The sequence below is a fragment of the Buceros rhinoceros genome, unplaced genomic scaffold, assembly GCF_000710305.1.
Source record: "Buceros rhinoceros silvestris isolate BGI_N320 unplaced genomic scaffold, ASM71030v1 scaffold1763, whole genome shotgun sequence".
Classification (NCBI taxonomy): Eukaryota; Metazoa; Chordata; class Aves; order Bucerotiformes; family Bucerotidae; genus Buceros; species Buceros rhinoceros.
Genome location: NW_010401670.1, coordinates 97,124 through 117,227, shown reverse-complemented (window position 1 = coordinate 117,227; position 20,104 = coordinate 97,124). Strand labels below are relative to the sequence as shown.

General features: G+C 39.0%; 1 protein-coding gene across 1 annotated transcript in view; it reads left to right on the top strand.

The window, feature by feature from the left end:
* Positions 1–17,884, top strand: part of IL1RAPL1 (interleukin 1 receptor accessory protein-like 1) — a gene marked incomplete at its 5' end in the record, with an annotated part of 28,759 nt that extends 10,875 nt beyond the window's left edge. Inside the window, 3 exons of the mRNA XM_010132344.1 lie at positions 2,887–3,030; positions 15,680–15,850; positions 17,166–17,884. Of these exons, the coding sequence (XP_010130646.1) occupies positions 2,887–3,030; positions 15,680–15,850; positions 17,166–17,884 (1,034 nt within the window). The remainder of the gene's footprint in view (positions 1–2,886; positions 3,031–15,679; positions 15,851–17,165) is intronic.
* Between the last annotated feature and the right edge of the window lie 2,220 nt (positions 17,885–20,104).

Below are 20,104 nucleotides of genomic sequence, written 5' to 3'. Positions count from 1 at the left end.
CAGCAGGAAAAACATATCACACTTCAAAGGGAGCATAAAGCCTGCTGCAAATTGCAATGCAAAAGGCAGAATAAAACAGTAGAAAAAATTGTTATCGTGAAGGTAAGCTTACACACTAACCTTGCCGTTACACTTTAACTTAGCTTTAACAGTCACTACATCATCATTGACGTTGTTGACGTACACATCACCAACACCTTTGGTGTTCCCGGAGCACCTTTCCAGAGTAACCTCTCCTACAGAGGAGTCTGCAGCACTCTCTTCAATTCACAATGCGAGAAAAGCGAGGCACAGAAACGTGAAATGGCTTCATCACCCAAGGGGCTGACAGCAGAGGCGGTTCTGAGCCTTCTGCTCCTCAGCCTTCAACTCAGCAGTACACAGGGTGACCCTGTTCCCAAAATCCCTGCAGCAGCTCAAAGCCAGCCAGTACCCCAGGGGGGCCAGTTTATCATCCTGCAGAAACAGAAACTCAAGGCCTGAAAGCAATCAGCTTGGTGTGGTGCTGTGCCCAGGACAACCTGTCCCGCCTTCCACGGTGCTGCACAGATGTGGCTGTCCCACTTCCAGCACTTTGGGGGTTAGCTCAGGCTTTTGCAGGGCTGGGTGGAAGGATGCAACAGCCTGCAGGGCTAAGCACTGCTCCTCTCTGCCTCTGAACCCTGACAAATAGCACCCAAGACAAAAAGTAAACATATGCTGACAGATGTTGTCCAGCACAGAAGAAAATAAAGGTTTGCTCTGCTAGATGGATGGAGCATTAAACTTTGCACATAAATCTGTCTAAGGAAGAACCACCTCTTCCTTGTGCTCGTAAGTGATCATATGGATTCAGCAGCAGCACAAGAAAAGGTAATTTCTAGCATGTTTCAGGATGACTTAGAGAATTTTCCTGTTTGATTTGGTTGCCTAATTTAGGTCAGTTTTGTATGCGTTCAGATAGTCTTTACTGAAGTAAAAATATACACATAATATTGAAGTATTTTATGGGGAAAAACATAACCAAGAGGGAGTCTTTGATGACAGAAGTGATGCAATGCATTAGTCTGATTTAATGCACAGTGACAGAGAAAGATGACTACCTGCAGCTATTTTTTCCCCATTTAATCTCAAAATCATTAATTTGGAAAAAAAAATTGTTTTCTAGTTGTAAAGTTTTTCCTTGCCTTTAATGCATCATAGCAGCAGGCACAAAAATAGAGTATTTTGTGCCCAGCAACCCAAAGTATCAAAGCCTTTCGTAAAGTTACCATTGAACAGCTTCATCACCTGTAGTACAAAATGATAAAAAGGGTATAGTAAGCCAGTGCAGAGTAATTTCCATTTCCATTTATATTCTAAAACACTGTATTACTTGTCTATGCAAACAATTTTTTGGGGGTGTTTTTAATAACATTCCCCTCTCTGGATCAGAAAAGTATTGAAAGTCTGAAATAACCGTGTTGGTCTTAAAAATATCTAACACAAAGGAGTTTCCAGCACAGCTTTGGAGAGAATGACACGGAATATAAATGCCTTTTTATTTTACTTTATTACACTTTCAGTGTATCCTGGAGAGCAATGAAATCATCTTACAGTTGCCTCAAAATAATAAAAAAAGTGTGTGATTCTCAGTAGACACAGTCAAAATAAATGGAATTGTCACTTTTTCCTCTAACCTTTTATTCCTCTAATTGAATTGTATTGTCTTGGAGTATCACATCTGCATAACAACACACACACACAAAAGAATGTGAGTTCAGGGCTGCTGTGCTTGCTCAGACAGAAGCTGCTCTCTAGAGGAGGGTACTGTGAAAATGACATGGAACCGAGCTTTCTCCAGCACCGAATTTTATGATATGGACTGTATATATTTAGATTTCCAAGGTCTGACTTCTTAGCATTCCTCAAAACTTGAGTTATATTGAAAAAGTATGGGTGGTCTTAAGATTTGCCATCTATTTCAAATTACAAAATTGTTAGTTAACACTCTTCCTCCTCCCACCCTTCATTATTATCATTGCTGGTTTTCAGTCAACAAGCAAAATACAGGTACAAAACGGATGCCGCACGGCTGTGTGAGCTTCCTTGACAGCGCAATGGTGAAGAGCGGGGGATCCTTGGTGGCACATTGCTTATACATCAATAAGCGGCCCCGCCGAGGATACTGCTGGTGGTAGAGAGTTGTGGCCACGTTTGATCTCAGGCGTGGGCCTATCTAGTGACTCACTCCACCATGTGAGATTCCAGCGGTAGAGTGCAGCAAAGACAACAGGGAGTCACTGTCTGAATGGTCACTACTGGGGTTAAGGGGAGAATTAAGTGAAGGGTTTGGGGAAACCGTCAAATATACTGACACTTAACTGAGATGCGAGGCTGTGGGGTTCTTTGGGTAATTTGTCTTTACATCTCACAAGTTTTTGGGTTCTTTAAAAAAGAATTTTTATTTGGGAAAAAAGCAAAAATCAAATCCTTATTGTAATCTTATCCAGTAGAGTGAAACTCATCTTACTTGTGTATGGAATAAGAGGGGAGCTGTGTTTGAACGTTCACCTCTGCTTTCATTAAGTAGAATGTCAACATTTATCTGTGTAAAGCAAACTGTGAACTATCTACATAGAGAAAGATGGGAGTTATCAAATCTCTCTTATGCATGCGCACACTCAAACACATGCACAAATCCCCAGCAATTGTTAGTTTTTAAATGAGCAATTCAGATCGTGTACCAGAGGAAAAACTAGTATATCAAAAGGGAAAAAAAAACCCTATTAACTAGGTATTTTTCAGATATTTTTCTATAATAAATTAGGTACATACAAAACCCATCATTCATTATTTTATTTTAATGTTTAATGTAAGCTGCTGCTCTTCCTCTGTTTTGTTACTGCGTTTTGTAATTCTTTGCAGAGCTGATGTACACAGTTGAGCTTGCTGGTGGGCTCGGTGCTATTCTGCTGCTGCTTGTTTGTTTAGTGACTATCTACAAGTGTTACAAGATAGAGATTATGCTCTTCTACAGGAATCATTTTGGAGCTGAAGAACTAGATGGAGGTAAGGCAGCTTCTTAGTATGTTTCCTATTTTCTAAGTATGCTTGTCTTTTATTTCTCTCCACCAAGGTCCAAGTTTCAGTTCAGTTCAAGATGCTTTAACAGCTGCAATTTTTATTTCTTACTGCATTAGGCACTGACTTGAATATACATTCCTCATATAGCACGTGAGCTGAGCTAATGTACGTGGTGCTCTCTGGAACTCCAGAAGACATCCACGTCTTGTAGATTTTTATTCCCAACATCAAATGTAAATTACCAACATTGATGCATTAAAGATTTTCACTTTCTGTCAGTACTGAAAGCCATCTTCTCCATAAGTCAGGGAGCATCTTCCCTAATTTTATTTGCCAAATAGGTAGAGGTTGAAGTGAATCTCGATTTACTGCTTGTTTAAACTGATCAGTTTCAATAAACTGTACCGAGTGTTTGGGAATATACCCAGCAGTTCATTTTCTCGAGATCATTTACTCAAATCACTAAGAGAGCAGCTAATAGTCATTAAAATTGTTCTGCGTTTCAAGGACACCCAGCCAAACAAAAGTAATCCACAATGTATGCACTGGCTTGTATCAACCGTATATGTGCATTTTCTTTTCTTCTCTTTTCAAGCACTGAAGAAAAAGGTCTCCTCTGCCTCTAGCGCTACTAATCAAAACTGCTGTTGAACGGGAAACTGGCTTGAGCTGCAGGCTCTGATTAATTAGGTTTGGTTTCTTGGGTCAGAGGTCCTAATGGTTTGTGCTAGCACTATGTCTTTGGTGACAGGACCTTCTTTTTTATTGAAATACTAATAAAAGTTATTTTACAGTTCAAGGTATTAGCCTGTGGGCAGAAGCCACTGTGACATGTTAAAATAATACATACAGATATATACGTGTTGGCCAAATCTGTCACTGATAAGGAAGAAGAGCAGCAAGAAATTAGAGATCCTTATATAAGGGAAAGACTCCATAATAAGATCACTAGGGAATGACCCACTTCTGCCTCCCAACTAAAAATGCATAAGGATTCAAAATAGAAAATGCTCAGAACAACAAGCCCAAGAACACCAGAACATTTTGTATCCTTCTACTGGATTCACAAAAAGGATGCATTAATATAGCAGCTCAGTGGGGGAAAAAATCAGGTTATTCTACTTATTTTACAGGAGAAGAATGAGGCCCAGAGGGACTGTGACTCATGGAGGATTTTGGCAGACACTTTTTTCAGGAGCTGAGATCCTCTCTTCTCCTTAAAGCCCCCAATTTAAATGGGCATGCTTGATTGCATGAATTGTGTGAATTTAATAATAGTTGTATTATATTATGAAGAAATAACAGTTTAATTAATAGTTGTTTAAAACGATGCAATTTCATGTTTTCTCAGTACCAGTAGTTCTTACTTTTACAGCTGTCTTTTACTGCTATCTCAAATATTTCAAATGCGTTTGCAAACTTACTCTACCAGGTGTGACATGCTTGCCTCTCCCTCCTCCCATCCCAGACAGTCCTCTGGGAACAATACCCTCACTGTGAACAACGGAAGAGTGACCTTAAAGAACACTGTTCTGGGATTCAAAACCAAGAAAACCAATATCCCTTCAGTTTATCCTTCTGAGCAAAGATCATTGTTAAAGAAGATAAAGCATAGATTCTCCTTAGATGATCCGTGCAAACACTGATGGCTTGGGTGCTTAACCGCAATAATATTAGAAGAAAAGTACTACTTGAAGCTTCCTGATGGAAACCTGTAGCTTCTATTGCATTCAGCATACAAGCAACACGGATAAAACCCACGGTACCAGTGAAGTTACTGCAGCTGGACTTCTTTCTCTGTCTCTTTCATTTATACTCTTGCAAAAGCAAGAGGACAGAGAGAGAACGCCCCACACAGGACCAAGCATACGGCTTGCGCAGGAATTGCAGACATATATTCAGATCCTTTCCTTTGGCTTGGCTTGTTACTGACAGACACAGAATGTTGAACTCTCAAATCTTCTCCTAACCGCATCTCCTGCAGTGCAACAGAAGAGCACCCACGTGCTATTCATAATTTACACCATGTTCTGTCATACTTTGGGACAGCATGTAGATAAGCAAACATCAGAATATCACAAGGTTTTGGGGTTTTTTTTTTTTGTGCCCTATATTGTACCCAGAGAGGATTTGAAACACTTTAAATGAGGTCCAATTAAAATTTTCAGCTGAAAATCTCTTTTGAAATGCAACGCTTCATTTCTTCCCTGATCAGAGAACAAACCCTTCAGGATGTCAAATCTCATCACAATTCCTCTTTCCTTTCCAAGCCTTAGACACATCAGTTTTTCTCAGGCTAACATACTCATTTCTGTGGGAGATACGGGTAAATTGTGACAAATATTTGAAAATATGCAACCCTTACAGCTAATGCAACTTAGTTTATTTCTTTCTGTAGGAGTATTGGAGATAAAGCCAGTGATCAAAATTGCTGATTCCTCATTTCTCTAACTTGCAGCTTTGAATTTCCCATCTTCTGTCTCATCCTGGGGACTAGACTCTCCTGTTTTTTTCTCTCTCCTGCAAACACTTTAGCTCAGCCTTACATTTATTGTCTCCTGGGGAAGGTCATTGAAGCTCCTTTTTTTGTTTTCAGGGTTAATTCTCTGCCTTTCCTACTAACTTGAAATATAATCAAATCCAGCTCACATTTTACCAATTTTTCTCCCATTCTGAGCCCATGCCTTTGCACTGTCTGAGAGCTGACTCCACCACGGGGATGTTGTGTCCTTTGGTGCGAAGGAACGTGGTGTGCCAGTGTTTAGTCAGAGGACCTCTCTGAGAACATCTGACAGACCCACCGGAGCTGGAACACAGGGGAAAGGAAAACACTCTGATGTTAGCAGCGCAGTAGCTTTCTTACCTGCAGGTGTTTGGCAAAATCTTGCATTTCAAAGCTATAACTCCCCACTACCAGTCTGGTGGGCAGAAACTCACAAATCTGTTTAAGTGGAGAACTTCACGATCTCTCCACATACCTGATGAATATGATACCTTGAAGTGGCATGCAAACAAAGAAATGTCCAGTATTATTCTGAAAACAACAACACTTTCAGAAATAGGTACTTCACTGAGAACTTCTGAGGGCTGCTTATTGATAAATGTCAGGTAACCTTTCTAGGTTTGCAGTTCTAAACTTAAAACCTTACTTTAAAAAGCCTTGTCCATGGACAAGCTTTAAGGACTTTAAAGACTAATAAATCATTAGTGAATTGATTACAAGTGATGATTTCTTCTATTTTTCTGTACATTAAGCTCCCACACAAGAGATTTTATACCACTTTCATCCTCTGAGGAGTCTTTTAGCAGTTACTGTTTATATATGTTTATTTTCCAAGGATCTTCTCTTGCTGCCTTTCCTAGGTTTTGTGTGACTTGATGAGCAAATTAAGTATCATAGTATAACTAACACAGAAGAGTAAAAATGGAGAAAATATTTACAAGTAACTGCAATCAACACATGCCCTGAGTTTTCTGCCTTGCACTTTGTGGCCTTAAAAAGTCTATTAGTATGAGAAGAGATATTACCTCTGTGTAGAAGTATGTTCTTTGCCTACCTACGAGCTGACTTCCACGTCCACTAAATTTTATGGAAATTTTCCCAGGATTTTACCTGGGACAACTTTCTCCTTTGTGAGACTGCTCCTGTGCATCAAATTATGCAAGGATCAGTCCCCTGGCATGACAGCAACAGCAGACACAGTGAGGGTGCAGAGAGGAGTCAGACTACCTCTCTAAGCAGAACCACTTGCAATGTTTCCTTAAATATGGACAGGAGGCTCAAAGTCTCCAAAACAGCTATTTTCAACTTTTTCTTGCCATTTCAAGACCTGAGAGTTTCCACTGGATGTGCAGATGTCTGTATGCCAGCTTTATGGTATACAAAGAATAAATCCAGAAGTCTGTGGATGACAGGCTGAAAAACATTATACATGGTCAGACGGGCAAAATTTCTCAAAATCATGAACTTACGTATGCATTTCCTTTCCAGATTCCAGTTTCAGAGAAAAGAGCATATGGTACAATTAGCAGTAGAAACAGTCTGCAGACACCAGCCCCTACAATTACCTGGGTACATTAATAACTAATTAAATTGGTAGAAGTTTTTGTATGCAGGAATTAATAAGTAAGAGGTGAACACCACTATAAAAAAGAAGAAATTCTACATTAAGAGACTGGCATTAAAAATGCTAAGAATAAAAATGTAACAATTAAAGAGAAAGTCTGAACAAATGTTCTGTATATAGTTTTCTAATTAAACTTACACTAAAATCCTTTCTCATAGCTAGTCTGACAGGAATTTAAACTTTAAGCTCAAGAACAAATAAACCCCCAACCCTGTAAGCAGCCAACTAGAAAGTAAGAACTTTTTTTGCCAGCTGGTATGATGACCTTCACAATATCCCTTGGTGCCTTTAGGTCCCATCAGCTGTTTCTAAAATTTTGGATAGGAGCTCTCTGTGGTGTTCTCAATCTTATTCTCAGATTTCCTTGTCAAGGAAACCTTGGTGAACTGCGGGAAGAGACAGCCTCTGTGCAGCTGGGGTGTGGGCGGGGAAGGTACCTGGGAGCCAGGGCTGAGGAGTTCCTCTAGGTTTCACTTTCAGTTCTCCAGGTTGCTTTTCTTTCCCCCCAGACTGCTGAAATAAAGTGCTCCTAACGTGATCAAAATGTGTCATTGCTGAGCTTACTAAAGTCAGGAAATCTTTTCTGGATTTGCCCCATGACATCTATAGTGGCTGTTTCCTAGCTGGGCTGGTTGCGTTTTCTTAAAAGGTGAGTTTCTATTGCTTGCTGAGGGATAGCAAATAGAAGCTCAGCTTGGTGAAGCAGTTTCTGCCTGGAAGTTTCTGAAGTTCTGCACCTGGGAGTCCTTAGGTAATCCTGATTTTTGCCCTTACAATTATTTAGCTGCAAAAAACTAGCAGGGTTCATGGACAGACCTATGGGATTGCCCAGATAATGCCTTATCAACTGTACAAGACAAGAGCAGGTAAAATACACGCCTTAGCGGTTTTCTGGGTGTCATCCCAGTAAACCTCTTATGCAGCAGGGAAGGCAATGCTTTGAGGTTCTTAACATTTCAGTATGACTTATTTGCTGACTTCCAAATATAACTTTTACCAGTGGTTTAGGCACTGCCAAAGCACTCCTGTTATGATTGTGCGATGCAGGTACAACTAGACCGAAATTGCTGCTGAAGTTAGTGGCTTCGCAATTACAGAATCTTCCCTGGGGACCACGGAATAAGCCTGCAATAGCAGTCTCTCCACTGCATATGTATTCTTACTGGCTATTTGGAAATTGTGGCAGTAAGAAATCTTGCCCTATGAATATTAATTTCAAATTCTATTAAAATCACATTTAGAAAAATGCAGCTTTCATCTTTCTAAATATTACTAGTTACAAAAAGGGATTTTCCTCTTTAATTACAATTTTATTGTTGGAGAACTGCTTCTCTTAACTTTTCTTATTTATGCTATTTATTTACATCTGAAGTGCAATTCAAACAATAAAATCTCAATTTATGTTTCACTGAATACGGGTTTTCTAGATTCTGTCCTTGAAACTTACTAAGTCAAAGAAAAATTCCTTTTTTTTTTTTCTCTTCTTATTTTATGGCATCTAATTCCCACGTGTGAAATATATATGCTAAGAATAAAATAATATTACCAAGAACACCTTTAGATTCCAAACTATAAAATAGTTATAGATTAAAAGTTCATATGTAAAGTAGAAAAAAAGAAAAAAAAAAGACTACCATATACAAGTCTATGAAGACTGAGATATATCCTGTTCCCCAACCAACAGCTGTGTCAAATGCTTCTAAGCTTTGAAGTATTTTTTTTTTATCAAAGGCCAAAGCAAATTGCAGATTTCTGGAGGTAGGTGAGATGAACACAGCATATTGGCATCCGATTTCAAGAACTTTATACTGAAAGTCTGTTTCCAAGCCATTTCTCCCTTGAGTTTTGTTTGTGTTTATAATGAGGAAAAAAACCAAGACAAAAACAAATACATGTCCATTGCTTTAACTTTTTTATAAACTTGCCTACTAGAGACAAAGGGCCTTTTTCTTTCCTGGTCTGTGGTGTGCTGAGAATACTCGAGAACCTATGTAGAAACGATGACGTTTCTTTAACCTCTTCCCCAGCGTAGCATTTACAAAACGTGCCTCCCATTCACCATCGCTCACTCTGAACAAGGATATGAACTATCACTAGGAATGCTGCATTTAACAGATATCTTGCCACAGAAAAAGCTAGTGTTGCTAATTCTTAATTTTTATTGACATTAAAAGGCCTTGACATTTAAAAAAAAAGAAAATGTTAAGGTGAGCTTCATAAGCAACAGTAAATAGTGTGAAGAAAAGTATAAGCATTTTGAAAGACTTAGGATTTGGGCATTTTACTCAACTAAGCGTTTAAATTACATTTTTCATTATGTTAAGGGTGATGAACATTATTACAACGTATACTTTAAATGTGGTCCCAAGAATAATGGAACAAATACAGATTGTGCAATAGTCATTCTAATTTTGAAGCAACTACAGTCTCTGGGAAATCTTGAAAGCTCAGTTCTTCACAACCTTTCCCAACCAAAGCACTTTCCTTTTTCAAGAGGAAAGCCTCCTGCATCGGCTTGATTCCTATTCCAAGCAGCTCTGGGGGGATCTGATCTCTCATTTTTAAGAATCCTACTTGAAATCCTGAAACTCTGAGTTAAACCAACACATTGCTCCTAGACTCCAGTAATGAGTATTTGAGTCTTTGCTAGGCTGGCGTGTGTTCTGGCGAGGAAGGGGAATCAGCCGTCTAGTTCCCTATTGATCTGGAAACGGAAGGTCTGCTGAAGCCAGACGTGTTGCCAGCTACACCTAGCTGTGGAGCAGCTCGTGCGTGCTCGGCTGCCTTCAGTGCACGGCATGTTTCTGAAGGCACTGCTAACTACTCTAGAAGATTTCAGGATGCGCAGAGGCACCGGCTGACCCTGGTGTCTAGGCTCTCACAGCTTCATTACAATAAGATTCACTATGAAACATGACGTTGTAGAATTTCTCTTTATTTTGATGTATTAATCTCTCTTGTGCTAAAACGTATCATACCAGCTGAAAATCAGAGTTTGTCATCTGCTTAAACACGACTGATAAGAAAAAAATGGCTCTATGAAGGGGTTATTTTAATTTAATTTCTATATACTTCTGTCCCCTATTATTGGAAGTATTTGCAATGTTTAAGGTTTAATAAACCCTCAAAGGCCCAAACTGCTGGCTTCTTAGAGTGCAACATGGAAATCATTAGAAAACATGTTCACCTGTAATACAAATTCAAAGCTGAATCTGTCTGCTGGTCCCAGTAGAAGAGGGAAATTTGTCTATCTTTCTGTAGGCACCAGCTTATCATTTCGTTATGTGTAGCTGTTAAAAGAACATGCATACAGATGAGTTCCTAGATGTTTGATAGCAATTTACTTACCCAAAGATCCATTTGCATGTGACAAAGTAGATGCATATAGAGTCTGGATTTCATTTTATGCTAACATTGAGTCTTCACGTGACTGCTGCTGAGCACATCCTTGGAATAACAAGCATTTGCAACTTCATCCCCTAGAAGTTTATATCACTTCTGCTGGCTTAACACTGTGGAGAGTTACAGGGAATATGGTAACCTATTCTATCATTGGATGTGCACCAAACAGAATGGACTGCGTTAAAGAATGTTGCAACATTGCAGCAATGCTGCGACAGGTGTTTTGGCCAAAATCCTGGGCCATTAAATGCGTCATAGAATCGTGTAGGTTGGAAAAGACCTTTGAGATGAAGAAGGAATGCTTCTGTTATTTATAGTGTAGCCAGCAGGACTAGCTGAAGCAACACCTTAAATACTGTGTTCAGTTTTGGGCCTCTCACTACAAGAAGGACATTGAGGTGCTGGAGCGTGTCCAAAGAAGGGCAACAAAGCTGGTGAAGGGTCTAGAGAACAAGTCTTATGAGGAGCGACTGAGGGAACTGTGGTTGTTTAGCCTGGAGGAGAAGAGGCTCAGGGGAAACTTTATTCCTACCTGAAAGGAGGTTGTGCTGTGGTAGAGTTTGGTCTCTTCTCCCAGGTAACAAAAGGAAATGGCCTTAAGTTGCACTAGGGACATTTAGCTTGGATAGAGAAAAAAAACCCAAAAGGGTTAAAAAGCACTGGAACAGGCAGCTCAAGGAAGTGGTGGAGTCCCCATCCCTGCAGGTATTTAAAAAACGTAGATGTGGTGCTGAGGAGTGTGGTTTAGTGGTGATGTAGTGGTGCTAGTGACCTAATGGTACTAGGTTAACCGATTCAATGATCTTAAAGGTCTTTTCCAACATAATCAATTCTTTGATTCTATTATTCCATAATTTAGCTGGGATTTCCCCCCAAAGACTGATCCAAACAATTTTGTCAGATGTCTGTCTGAGTACAACTCCATGGCCCTTTCTCGGTGTCCTCACTTTCAACGCCATATAATAGTCGAAATGATATGGCAAAGTTTGTCTGTTTGATTGAAGTCTTGAAGTACCTGTGGGTTTGGGTTGACTGAAACATTTGTAGACTGAACGTATCATACCTTGAGCACAGGCTGTATTTCACCCCACTGTGAGGAACTAATCCAGAGCTTCCACATGCTCTCATGGTTTTTTACAGTAGAATAACAAAAAACTTTTTGCATCAAATCTTGTTGAATTTGACCATACAAGCTCTGCTTTAGGTTTTGTTTAAATATTTTCAATTAATGGATACAACAAAACTTCACAGAAATGGAGGCTGTTGAGTTCGTGAGCCCCATCCTACATATATGCTATGTGTAGGCAGCAGAAAGCCACCTCAAACCACGTGACTGGAGAGGATTACTTGTCTCTTCGCAAAGAATGAAAAGAGGAAACCTATTACACCAAATTGCTGTACTGCTGTTGCCTTATATTGTACGTCACGCTCAGCTGTGTTCCACTAAAGGACAGCCATCACACAACACAGCTCTGCAACATACCTGGAGGCAAGGAAAGATGAACTTACTCTGACATGTTTCTGAATCCTGAAATGGTTAAGGGGATAAGAATGTTTTCAGGTACAAAAGTATATGTAGATAATTGCTTTCAATCTCCATGGGAAAGAAAACAAGATTCAGATGAAATTATCAACATCCCGACTTTTGGTTATTAGCAGGTGTTTTTCTTGCTAGATGTGGGATGAAACAGGTAGTGAGTAACTATATTCCAGTTTATTGCTAATGGACAGAAGCCTACAAAACCAAATCTTTGAAGTGGCATAATCTATATCTAAAGCCAAAGTGCAAGCAACCGTGAATCACATTTTCATTCAGGGATGCTTGGATAGAAGACTTAATTTTTTGCTGATGAAAGAAAATGTGGAAATTTTCATTTTAAAGCAAAGCTTAGTTTTCCACCAGCTTTGTTTGTTTTGAGTTTGGATTTTTGCTCTTTTTTTATGTCATTAAATATTAAACCCAGCCAGTATCTAAACTTATTGCGTGGCCAAATATGTAATTATTGTATTACCTGATAATATAAGGAGTAATATCTAGTCTTTTATGACTCGATTTGTGGTTAAGAGCAGATCAGGAATTTTCAGGTGAAGTGTTTTTTTCTTGGAAAAGGCAGATGTGCTGACAGCAGCTACTTTCATGCACAAAATACCTGTTGCAGTGATTGGACAAGAAAACAAAAAGCTGGGATGGACTTCCATCATGTTTGCTGGGAGACTGGGAACTTCTGGATTTGTTGCTTGGAGGAAGGTTTACATGGAAAACAGCTCAAGAGCAAAGGGCTTGAGAGGAAAGCAGGGAGCCTCCTGCTTCCCTGTGACGTGGCAAAGAGACTGACAAGATGCAAGACCCACCGTTCAGAGTTTGATTCAGCAGTCAAGATCCAGATGCCTGCAGGCTCCCATCTCTCAGTCCATTGGGACGGCACGTTAAAAAACATGAATTAAGATCAGAAATGTTCTTAGAATACAGGCCCACCCATTACAAGCAGGAGTAGGTGGGACCGTTTAACTGAGAAGAACCACGCACAGAGACGTTACCTACTGTGTGTTTAAATACTTTCCTGGAGATTTCAATAATTTTATGACTTCTCCTATTTTTCATTACAATTGAAATTCTACATTATTTTACTATACATAACAATTAGAGAAAATAGTAAATAATGTCATTTCTCTTTGATCATATCGCAGAAAAGAGCTTCTGATGGTTGTGTAGCTATCTGCCTGCTGTAGTTCTTCAAATGGTTCATAGAGTTCGCATGTAACCCAAATAATTTTAGTTCACTAAAAAGCAGACTGATACATAAATATCATAGAAGTAAATCAAAGTTATACATGATCATCCTCGGTGTATTCCAGGCATTTCACATTTTGCAAATTGTCTGCTCATGCTAGTGTGTGAGCCTGTCAGATGATAAAATTACCACATAAGGTAATTTTGCTGTAAAATGAACTTTTTACTTTTCATCAAACAAAGTTAAAAAAACCTGAGAGATGGGGAGTATAATAGCTCAGAGAAACCAGTGTGTTAATGCATCTAACAGTTTCCAAAACTAGTCTACACACCTTGCTGGATTGAAGTTTGAATAAATCCATGATTATCTCAACCCGTCTGTGTAGACATACCTTAGATCCTGGCTGTTCTTTGCTGTTCAAATGCTGTTAAAACTAGGGAACTAGGGTGGGAAGAAATGTTCCCTGCAATACAGGATAATGTAGTTGTAGTCAGTGGAAATGATGGAGCCTCCATGGTATGAAAAATGTATATTTCAAATAAATGCATTCATATGATATTTACATACGCAAGAAAACAGTGGCACAGCATGAATAATTTTTCCTTTAGCTAATGTTTTTTTATTATTTATCCATTTGAGAAATTATACTGTCTTGTCTTTACTGAAAGACTTTTAACTGCTCTTGAGCACGTACTATGGTTATGACCGTTACAAAGGTGACAATAGAAAATTACATTACTGCGTCATTGTTTTGTTGGTTATTGTCATTTCCCCATATACCTCTTGAACCTTCTGTGTGTTAACATGGTTGCTGGGTTAACACTGTCCTACTGGAGAAGCAAAAACCTGCTCTGTAATCTCCTTTTACCCCATACTTGATCCATTCAGTGTTATTTCAAGGCATTGCCAAAGGCACTAGGTTCTTCTCTATTGTTCAGGATCGTGGTTTCACAAATACTGCAAAGAAAAACAATGGAAAGAGTAAACCGTAGAAAGCAATGCTCCTCTTTTTCTTATTTTTCTTTTTTATTGGTGGTGGGTTTCTTCATTTTATTTTCTGTAGATATAACAATGCAATAGATAACATCACAAAAAATGTGCAGAGGAAAGAATGTGCACATAGTCATTTCACAAGTTTGGAAAGATTGAAAGCACTTACAGTTTTACCATGTTAATTTTTATCATCTGCAAATGTTAATGAGCATAGTAAGTATGGTTCCTCCAAAGGAAGAGTAGACTGTTCAAGATTAGCACCATTTCACTAATTTCATTTACACTCTTTGCGTGCATCCTGCAACTGGCAGGCTTTTCCAAACAATGCTACCGGAATACAAGGTGGTGTGAAATGAGGAGTGGCTCAGTAAATAACTGAAGTCAGCATCGACTGGATATAACACTACTTATGACACACAGTGGAGTATTTAATCAGGTCTCTTTTACGAGTAATTGATATTCTCAATAGCCTGTGCATAGTGTTGTCGAGAGAATTAGAAGGATGTTAACATTTCATTACTCTTGCCATTGATTTTTTTTCTGCTTTCTTCACAACAAAAGTCAAAACGTGACCTCTTATTCCACTGAATGAGTTACAGAGCGCTTGGCATTATTGACCTCCTAATGAAAATTAATGATGGCTCTTTAGATTCAGCCTTTTAAGTAGGCACACCAAGCACATTTAAAAACCAGACAGTTATTTCTCATATTGAAATGAAATAACGCAGTGTTAAGTAATAAAATGTACGTTAATGCAACATTAAATTTGCAAATTTTAGCACAAAGAATTTGAGATTGAAACTGCGTTATCAGGAGCTGATGCTGCAAAGATTTAAGGTTGGCAATAATTTCAGACCTGGAAAACCAATGAGTTTTACAAGTAAGCTACACATATGCATAGAACATTTCAGCCCCAGGCCCTGTGTTTATCTTGCAAGACTGAAATGTTTTTATTATGCAACAGAGAAAATTGCACATTAGCTTAGGTATTTCCACGCTTTTCTTTCCCCTTTTAAAGCTAGAGAAGAATTCAAACTCTTTTTAGCAACTTTTTTCTTCTGTGCTCACAAGCAATCGCCCCACAGTTGAGTGGATTTCCTTCACAGGGAGCCTTACACAAATGTTTATGAACAAACTGACTTCAGTCTATGGATATGGATTACCCTTCTCCCTTGCGTCTGTGTATATACGGATTTTCTTTACCAGATGAAACAGGAAAAGTGAATGGATTCGCATCTGGAGACTGGATGAAAGGTTGCCGTTTTATCTAAGTAATTTCCTATTCCTGGGAAATTCTCCCAGAAATAATTCCAGGGGAATTATCCAGGTAATCTGCAAGAATAACAAATAAACTAACTTACTTTCTTCCTCTTTCCTTAGACAACAAAGACTATGATGCATACCTATCTTATACCAAAGTGGATCCTGACCAGTGGAATCAAGAAACTGGAGAAGAAGAAAGATTTGCTCTTGAGATCCTACCAGATATGCTTGAAAAGCATTATGGATACAAGTTGTTCATACCAGACAGAGATTTGATTCCCACAGGAAGTAAGTCACGTCTTTGTGTTTGTGTGTTTCCTGAACAGCAAATGCAGCGATTGTAGCGAATGTTTTATTATTGTTTTAGATTTAGTTCCTATACCTACTCCTTCAGAATGTCATCTTTCCTCTCTTGTCTTAGAGAGTGGTGAAGATAAGCCAACAAAAATTCTTAATGTGTATTTCCCAGACAAGAGGATTATTCTGCAGTAATTGTATTATACTGATTGAAGGTGAGACATTGCAGAAAGGACATGCACATGTAAAGGAACTGAAGGAGGCTAACCTTTTTTCACAGATTTTTTGAGAGCTTGCTTATCTAGGAATGACTACAGAGATCTTTGTTTTCTGTGCCCTAGAGTTTGCTAGGGAAGATATCCACGCTTCTAAGTATTTGTTAGAAATTCATACAGGAAAGGAAAAGTTGTGTTTGGACTAAGGAAAGGGTTGAGTAATACGATCTACAGCAGAGCAAAGTGGTGAATTCTGTTGGTGTTCACTGCAGATAAGTGTGTAGTAGAGGTACGGGATCATTCTTATAGACTAGAAACTATAATTGATTCTATCTGTTACAAGTAGATGTTTTTCATGGGGTTTTTTTTCGCATATTGCAACCTACATATAGTAATTTTTTGTAAGTTGCTGTAGTATTCTTCATAACTTCAGTGTGACCATATAGACAGGTACTAAGTTACTAAAGGTAAGAAAGGATGACTTGTGTAGGCAAATCACAACATCAAATATTCACGTGGATATTTTTTAACACTAAGCATTAACTTGCAGGAGACAACACTGTTTTTGTGAGTGTGTGTGCGGTGGGGCCATGAAAGGAAAAGAAGAATCTGTCCCTACATGACACCTTAGAGTATCATTTGGGTTTGAGACTGAGTCCCTGAAGCACACAGTTGCTGCTCTGTTGTCGACCTAGGTGACTTTGCCTTTTTAAAGAAAAAAATGGTGATGGACACACTTGTTCCAACAAAGATACAGATTTTGATACAAAAACACAGCTCATAAACAAACACTCACAATCCATAGCACAAGGGGGAATAGATGTTTCACAGGATCACAGAGTGGTTGAGGTTGGAAGTGACCCCTGGAAGTCATCTTGTCCAACCCTTCTGCTCAAGCAGGGCCGCCTAGAGCAGGTTGCCCGGGATCATATCCTGGCAAGCAAACCTGTCGCGTTTGCAAGGGATGCTTTTGCACATTTCGGTGAACTGGGAAAAACCTCGGAGCAGGGTTTTTCCTCTGTTGTTTCTCCCCAGACTATGGGAGCAGTGTTTTCTTAGATTGATTTTTGAGCAATTGTCTTATTTTGTAGCCTACATTGAAGACGTGGCAAGATGTGTAGACCAAAGCAAGCGACTGATCATCGTCATGACTCCAAATTATGTGGTAAGAAGAGGCTGGAGCATCTTTGAACTGGAAACAAGGCTTCGAAACATGTTAGTCACAGGCGAAATCAAAGTGATACTGATTGAATGCAGTGAACTACGAGGAGTTATGAACTACCAGGAGGTTGAGGCCCTGAAACATACCATCAAGCTCCTTACTGTCATTAAATGGCATGGACCAAAATGCAACAAGTTGAATTCTAAGTTCTGGAAACGTTTACAGTACGAAATGCCTTTTAAGAGGATTGAACCCATCACACATGAGCAGGTTTTAGATGTCAGTGAGCAGGGGCCCTTTGGGGAACTGCAGACAGTTTCTGCAATTTCCATGGCTGCTGCCACTTCCACTGCTCTTGCCACTGCCCATCCAGACCTGCGCTCCACCTTTCATAACACTTATCATTCACAGATGCGCCAGAAACACTATTATCGAAGCTATGAATACGATGTACCTCCTACCGGCACCCTGCCGCTTACCTCAATAGGTAACCAGCATACCTACTGCAACATCCCTATGACACTAATAAACGGGCAGCGTCCACAGACAAAAACTAATAGGGAGCAGAATACGGAAGAGGCTCACACAAACAGTGCGATCCTGCCCCTCTTGCCACGGGAGACCAGTATATCAAGTGTCATTTGGTGACCGAGATGCAAGGGGCTGTCCACCCCCTTGAGTAGAAGCTGAGTCTGCAGTCTGGTGCCTGGAACTACATCCTCGACTGCTGCTGTTAAACATGCATTACAATCGATAACATACGAGGAAAAACAGGGTCTTGTACATATGTTTTTTGCAATTTCTTTGTAGCATCAGTCTTCCTGTTTTACCCATGTCTCTTCCCATTCACATTTTTGACTTTGTTTTATATGTCATTGGAATTTGTATATTTACATTTTTTTAAATGAAGAGACTGCTGTATAGATAGGAAACCTTTTTGCTTCATTAGCATAGTTTTAGACTTTTTGTTTGTTTGTTTTTAACCTCTCTTGGGAATGCTTGGACAAAGCTATGTTAATATCAGAAGCACTATCCATTTTGTTGGCCTGCCTAGCCTGATTCCCGAAGGCCATGCCTGCTGCGGTTCACCTCTTCTGGAGAATATTTGTTCTTAGAAGGACCCCATCCCTCACCGAGAGCTCCAGTTTCATTTCTACTCCCATAATGTGCACTGCTCCTTCACTGCCCCTATAATGACCCTTATTCGGGGTAACACTACAGTCTGATTGTCTAACATGTAACTTGGTAGATACCTGTCAAACAACAGAATATACCCAATCCGTACCAGTTGCTTCATAGTAGTCACTACAGACTCTGTAGGAACTAGAGATAGCTTGGTTTCGCTTTCTTGGATTTGGAGGTTTTTTTAATTATTACTTTAAGAATGAGTTGATTGTATCCCTTTTATAAATATAAAAGCAAACCCTATTTTTAACACTTCCTGGAAAAGTATTAATGTGGTTGTAGAATTTATTTTTAAGCATTTAACTTTTTCTTTGTCCCCTTCCAAAATCTTGCAGATGAGATCGTTTGCAATTGTCAGGCGAGTAAGACAAGTGAGGCAATAGGCACTGAAGTGCAGAGTCCTGCTGATATTTACAGTGATGACTTCCAAACCAAAGGGGAATAAAAAGACAGTATTGCAGATGGTTTGTCGTTTTGTATTATATAGAAAGTGTTATTTTCTGAAAAAGTAAGAGCAAAATATTATTTTGTTGTGGATTACAGAGTCCCCTTGTATTTTAATGTTCCAAAACCTGTATTTGTTTTAAAATTATATATTCAGGATTAAGAAAACTTCTTTCATTTGGTTTTAGCTTTTAACAATGAGTAAAACTTTATTAATTTCAACATGATTTCAGTAACAACTCAGGCAGAGAAAAATGACATGAATACCAACAAATATGATTGTTTTCAGAATAAAATTTATTTATACAAAATTAATATTTAAATCAGACCTGGAAGTATTAAAAAAAATTATTCACTTTAATGAATAAATAAATTAGTTTTATTTTTTATGTATGATTCTATCTTTGAGGACTTGCAAATAATGTGTGTACCATGGCTGCCAGGGAAGAAAAGAACCAACTGTGTTTACATCTGGACATCTTTAAGACAAATGAAATAAGCATCTTGCTTGCGTTCTTAAATAATGGAAGAAATCTTCCTGCTTTTGGTAAGACAAAGGAGTGTGTTAAGGCTCTACCACGTATTCAGAACAAGCTCCCTGCTAGTCTTTGCTAGCAGAAGCAGAAGAGTTGGGGTAGAGTTACTGGCTGCAGCACGTGGGCTTGATTTAGCCCTGGCAGAAATGTAACTGGTATCCTGGCAAACAGACCTTATAGTCTATTTATGTAATTAATTATCTTTAGAGGTGGTTTTGGGGGGTTTGTTTTTTTTTTTTTTTTGGTAGCTGAATGATATCGGCCAACTTAATGGATGCGTGGAATTTGTTCATGTTGATTGTCACAATGAGAAAAGTACAGCTTATAATGTTTTGTTCATCTTAATGAGAAGTGATGGATAGAGAGTGGGTAAACTGCAGTTTAGGGGATGTTTGGGGGAGTAATCCAGAACTGACAGTGTGGGAGGAAATTACTGCGCTCCTGTTGTGAAATTCAAGAAATCTCAATATCTGCATAACAACCTAATAGAGCTTTGGGATGTGCACTGATTTTTATTTGCTTAAAAATGTTTATTTCTCTGACAATTTGCTCAATTCCTTTTCTGCAGTCTGTTCTTTATTACGGTGTCTCCCTCCAGACAAGTGCCGAACATCTGCAAAATGGAAATGAAGCTGCCAGGCCAGATAATATTTTAAGAGAGATTTGCACATTTGGTTATTTTCCTACTGTAAGAAAGTTATTA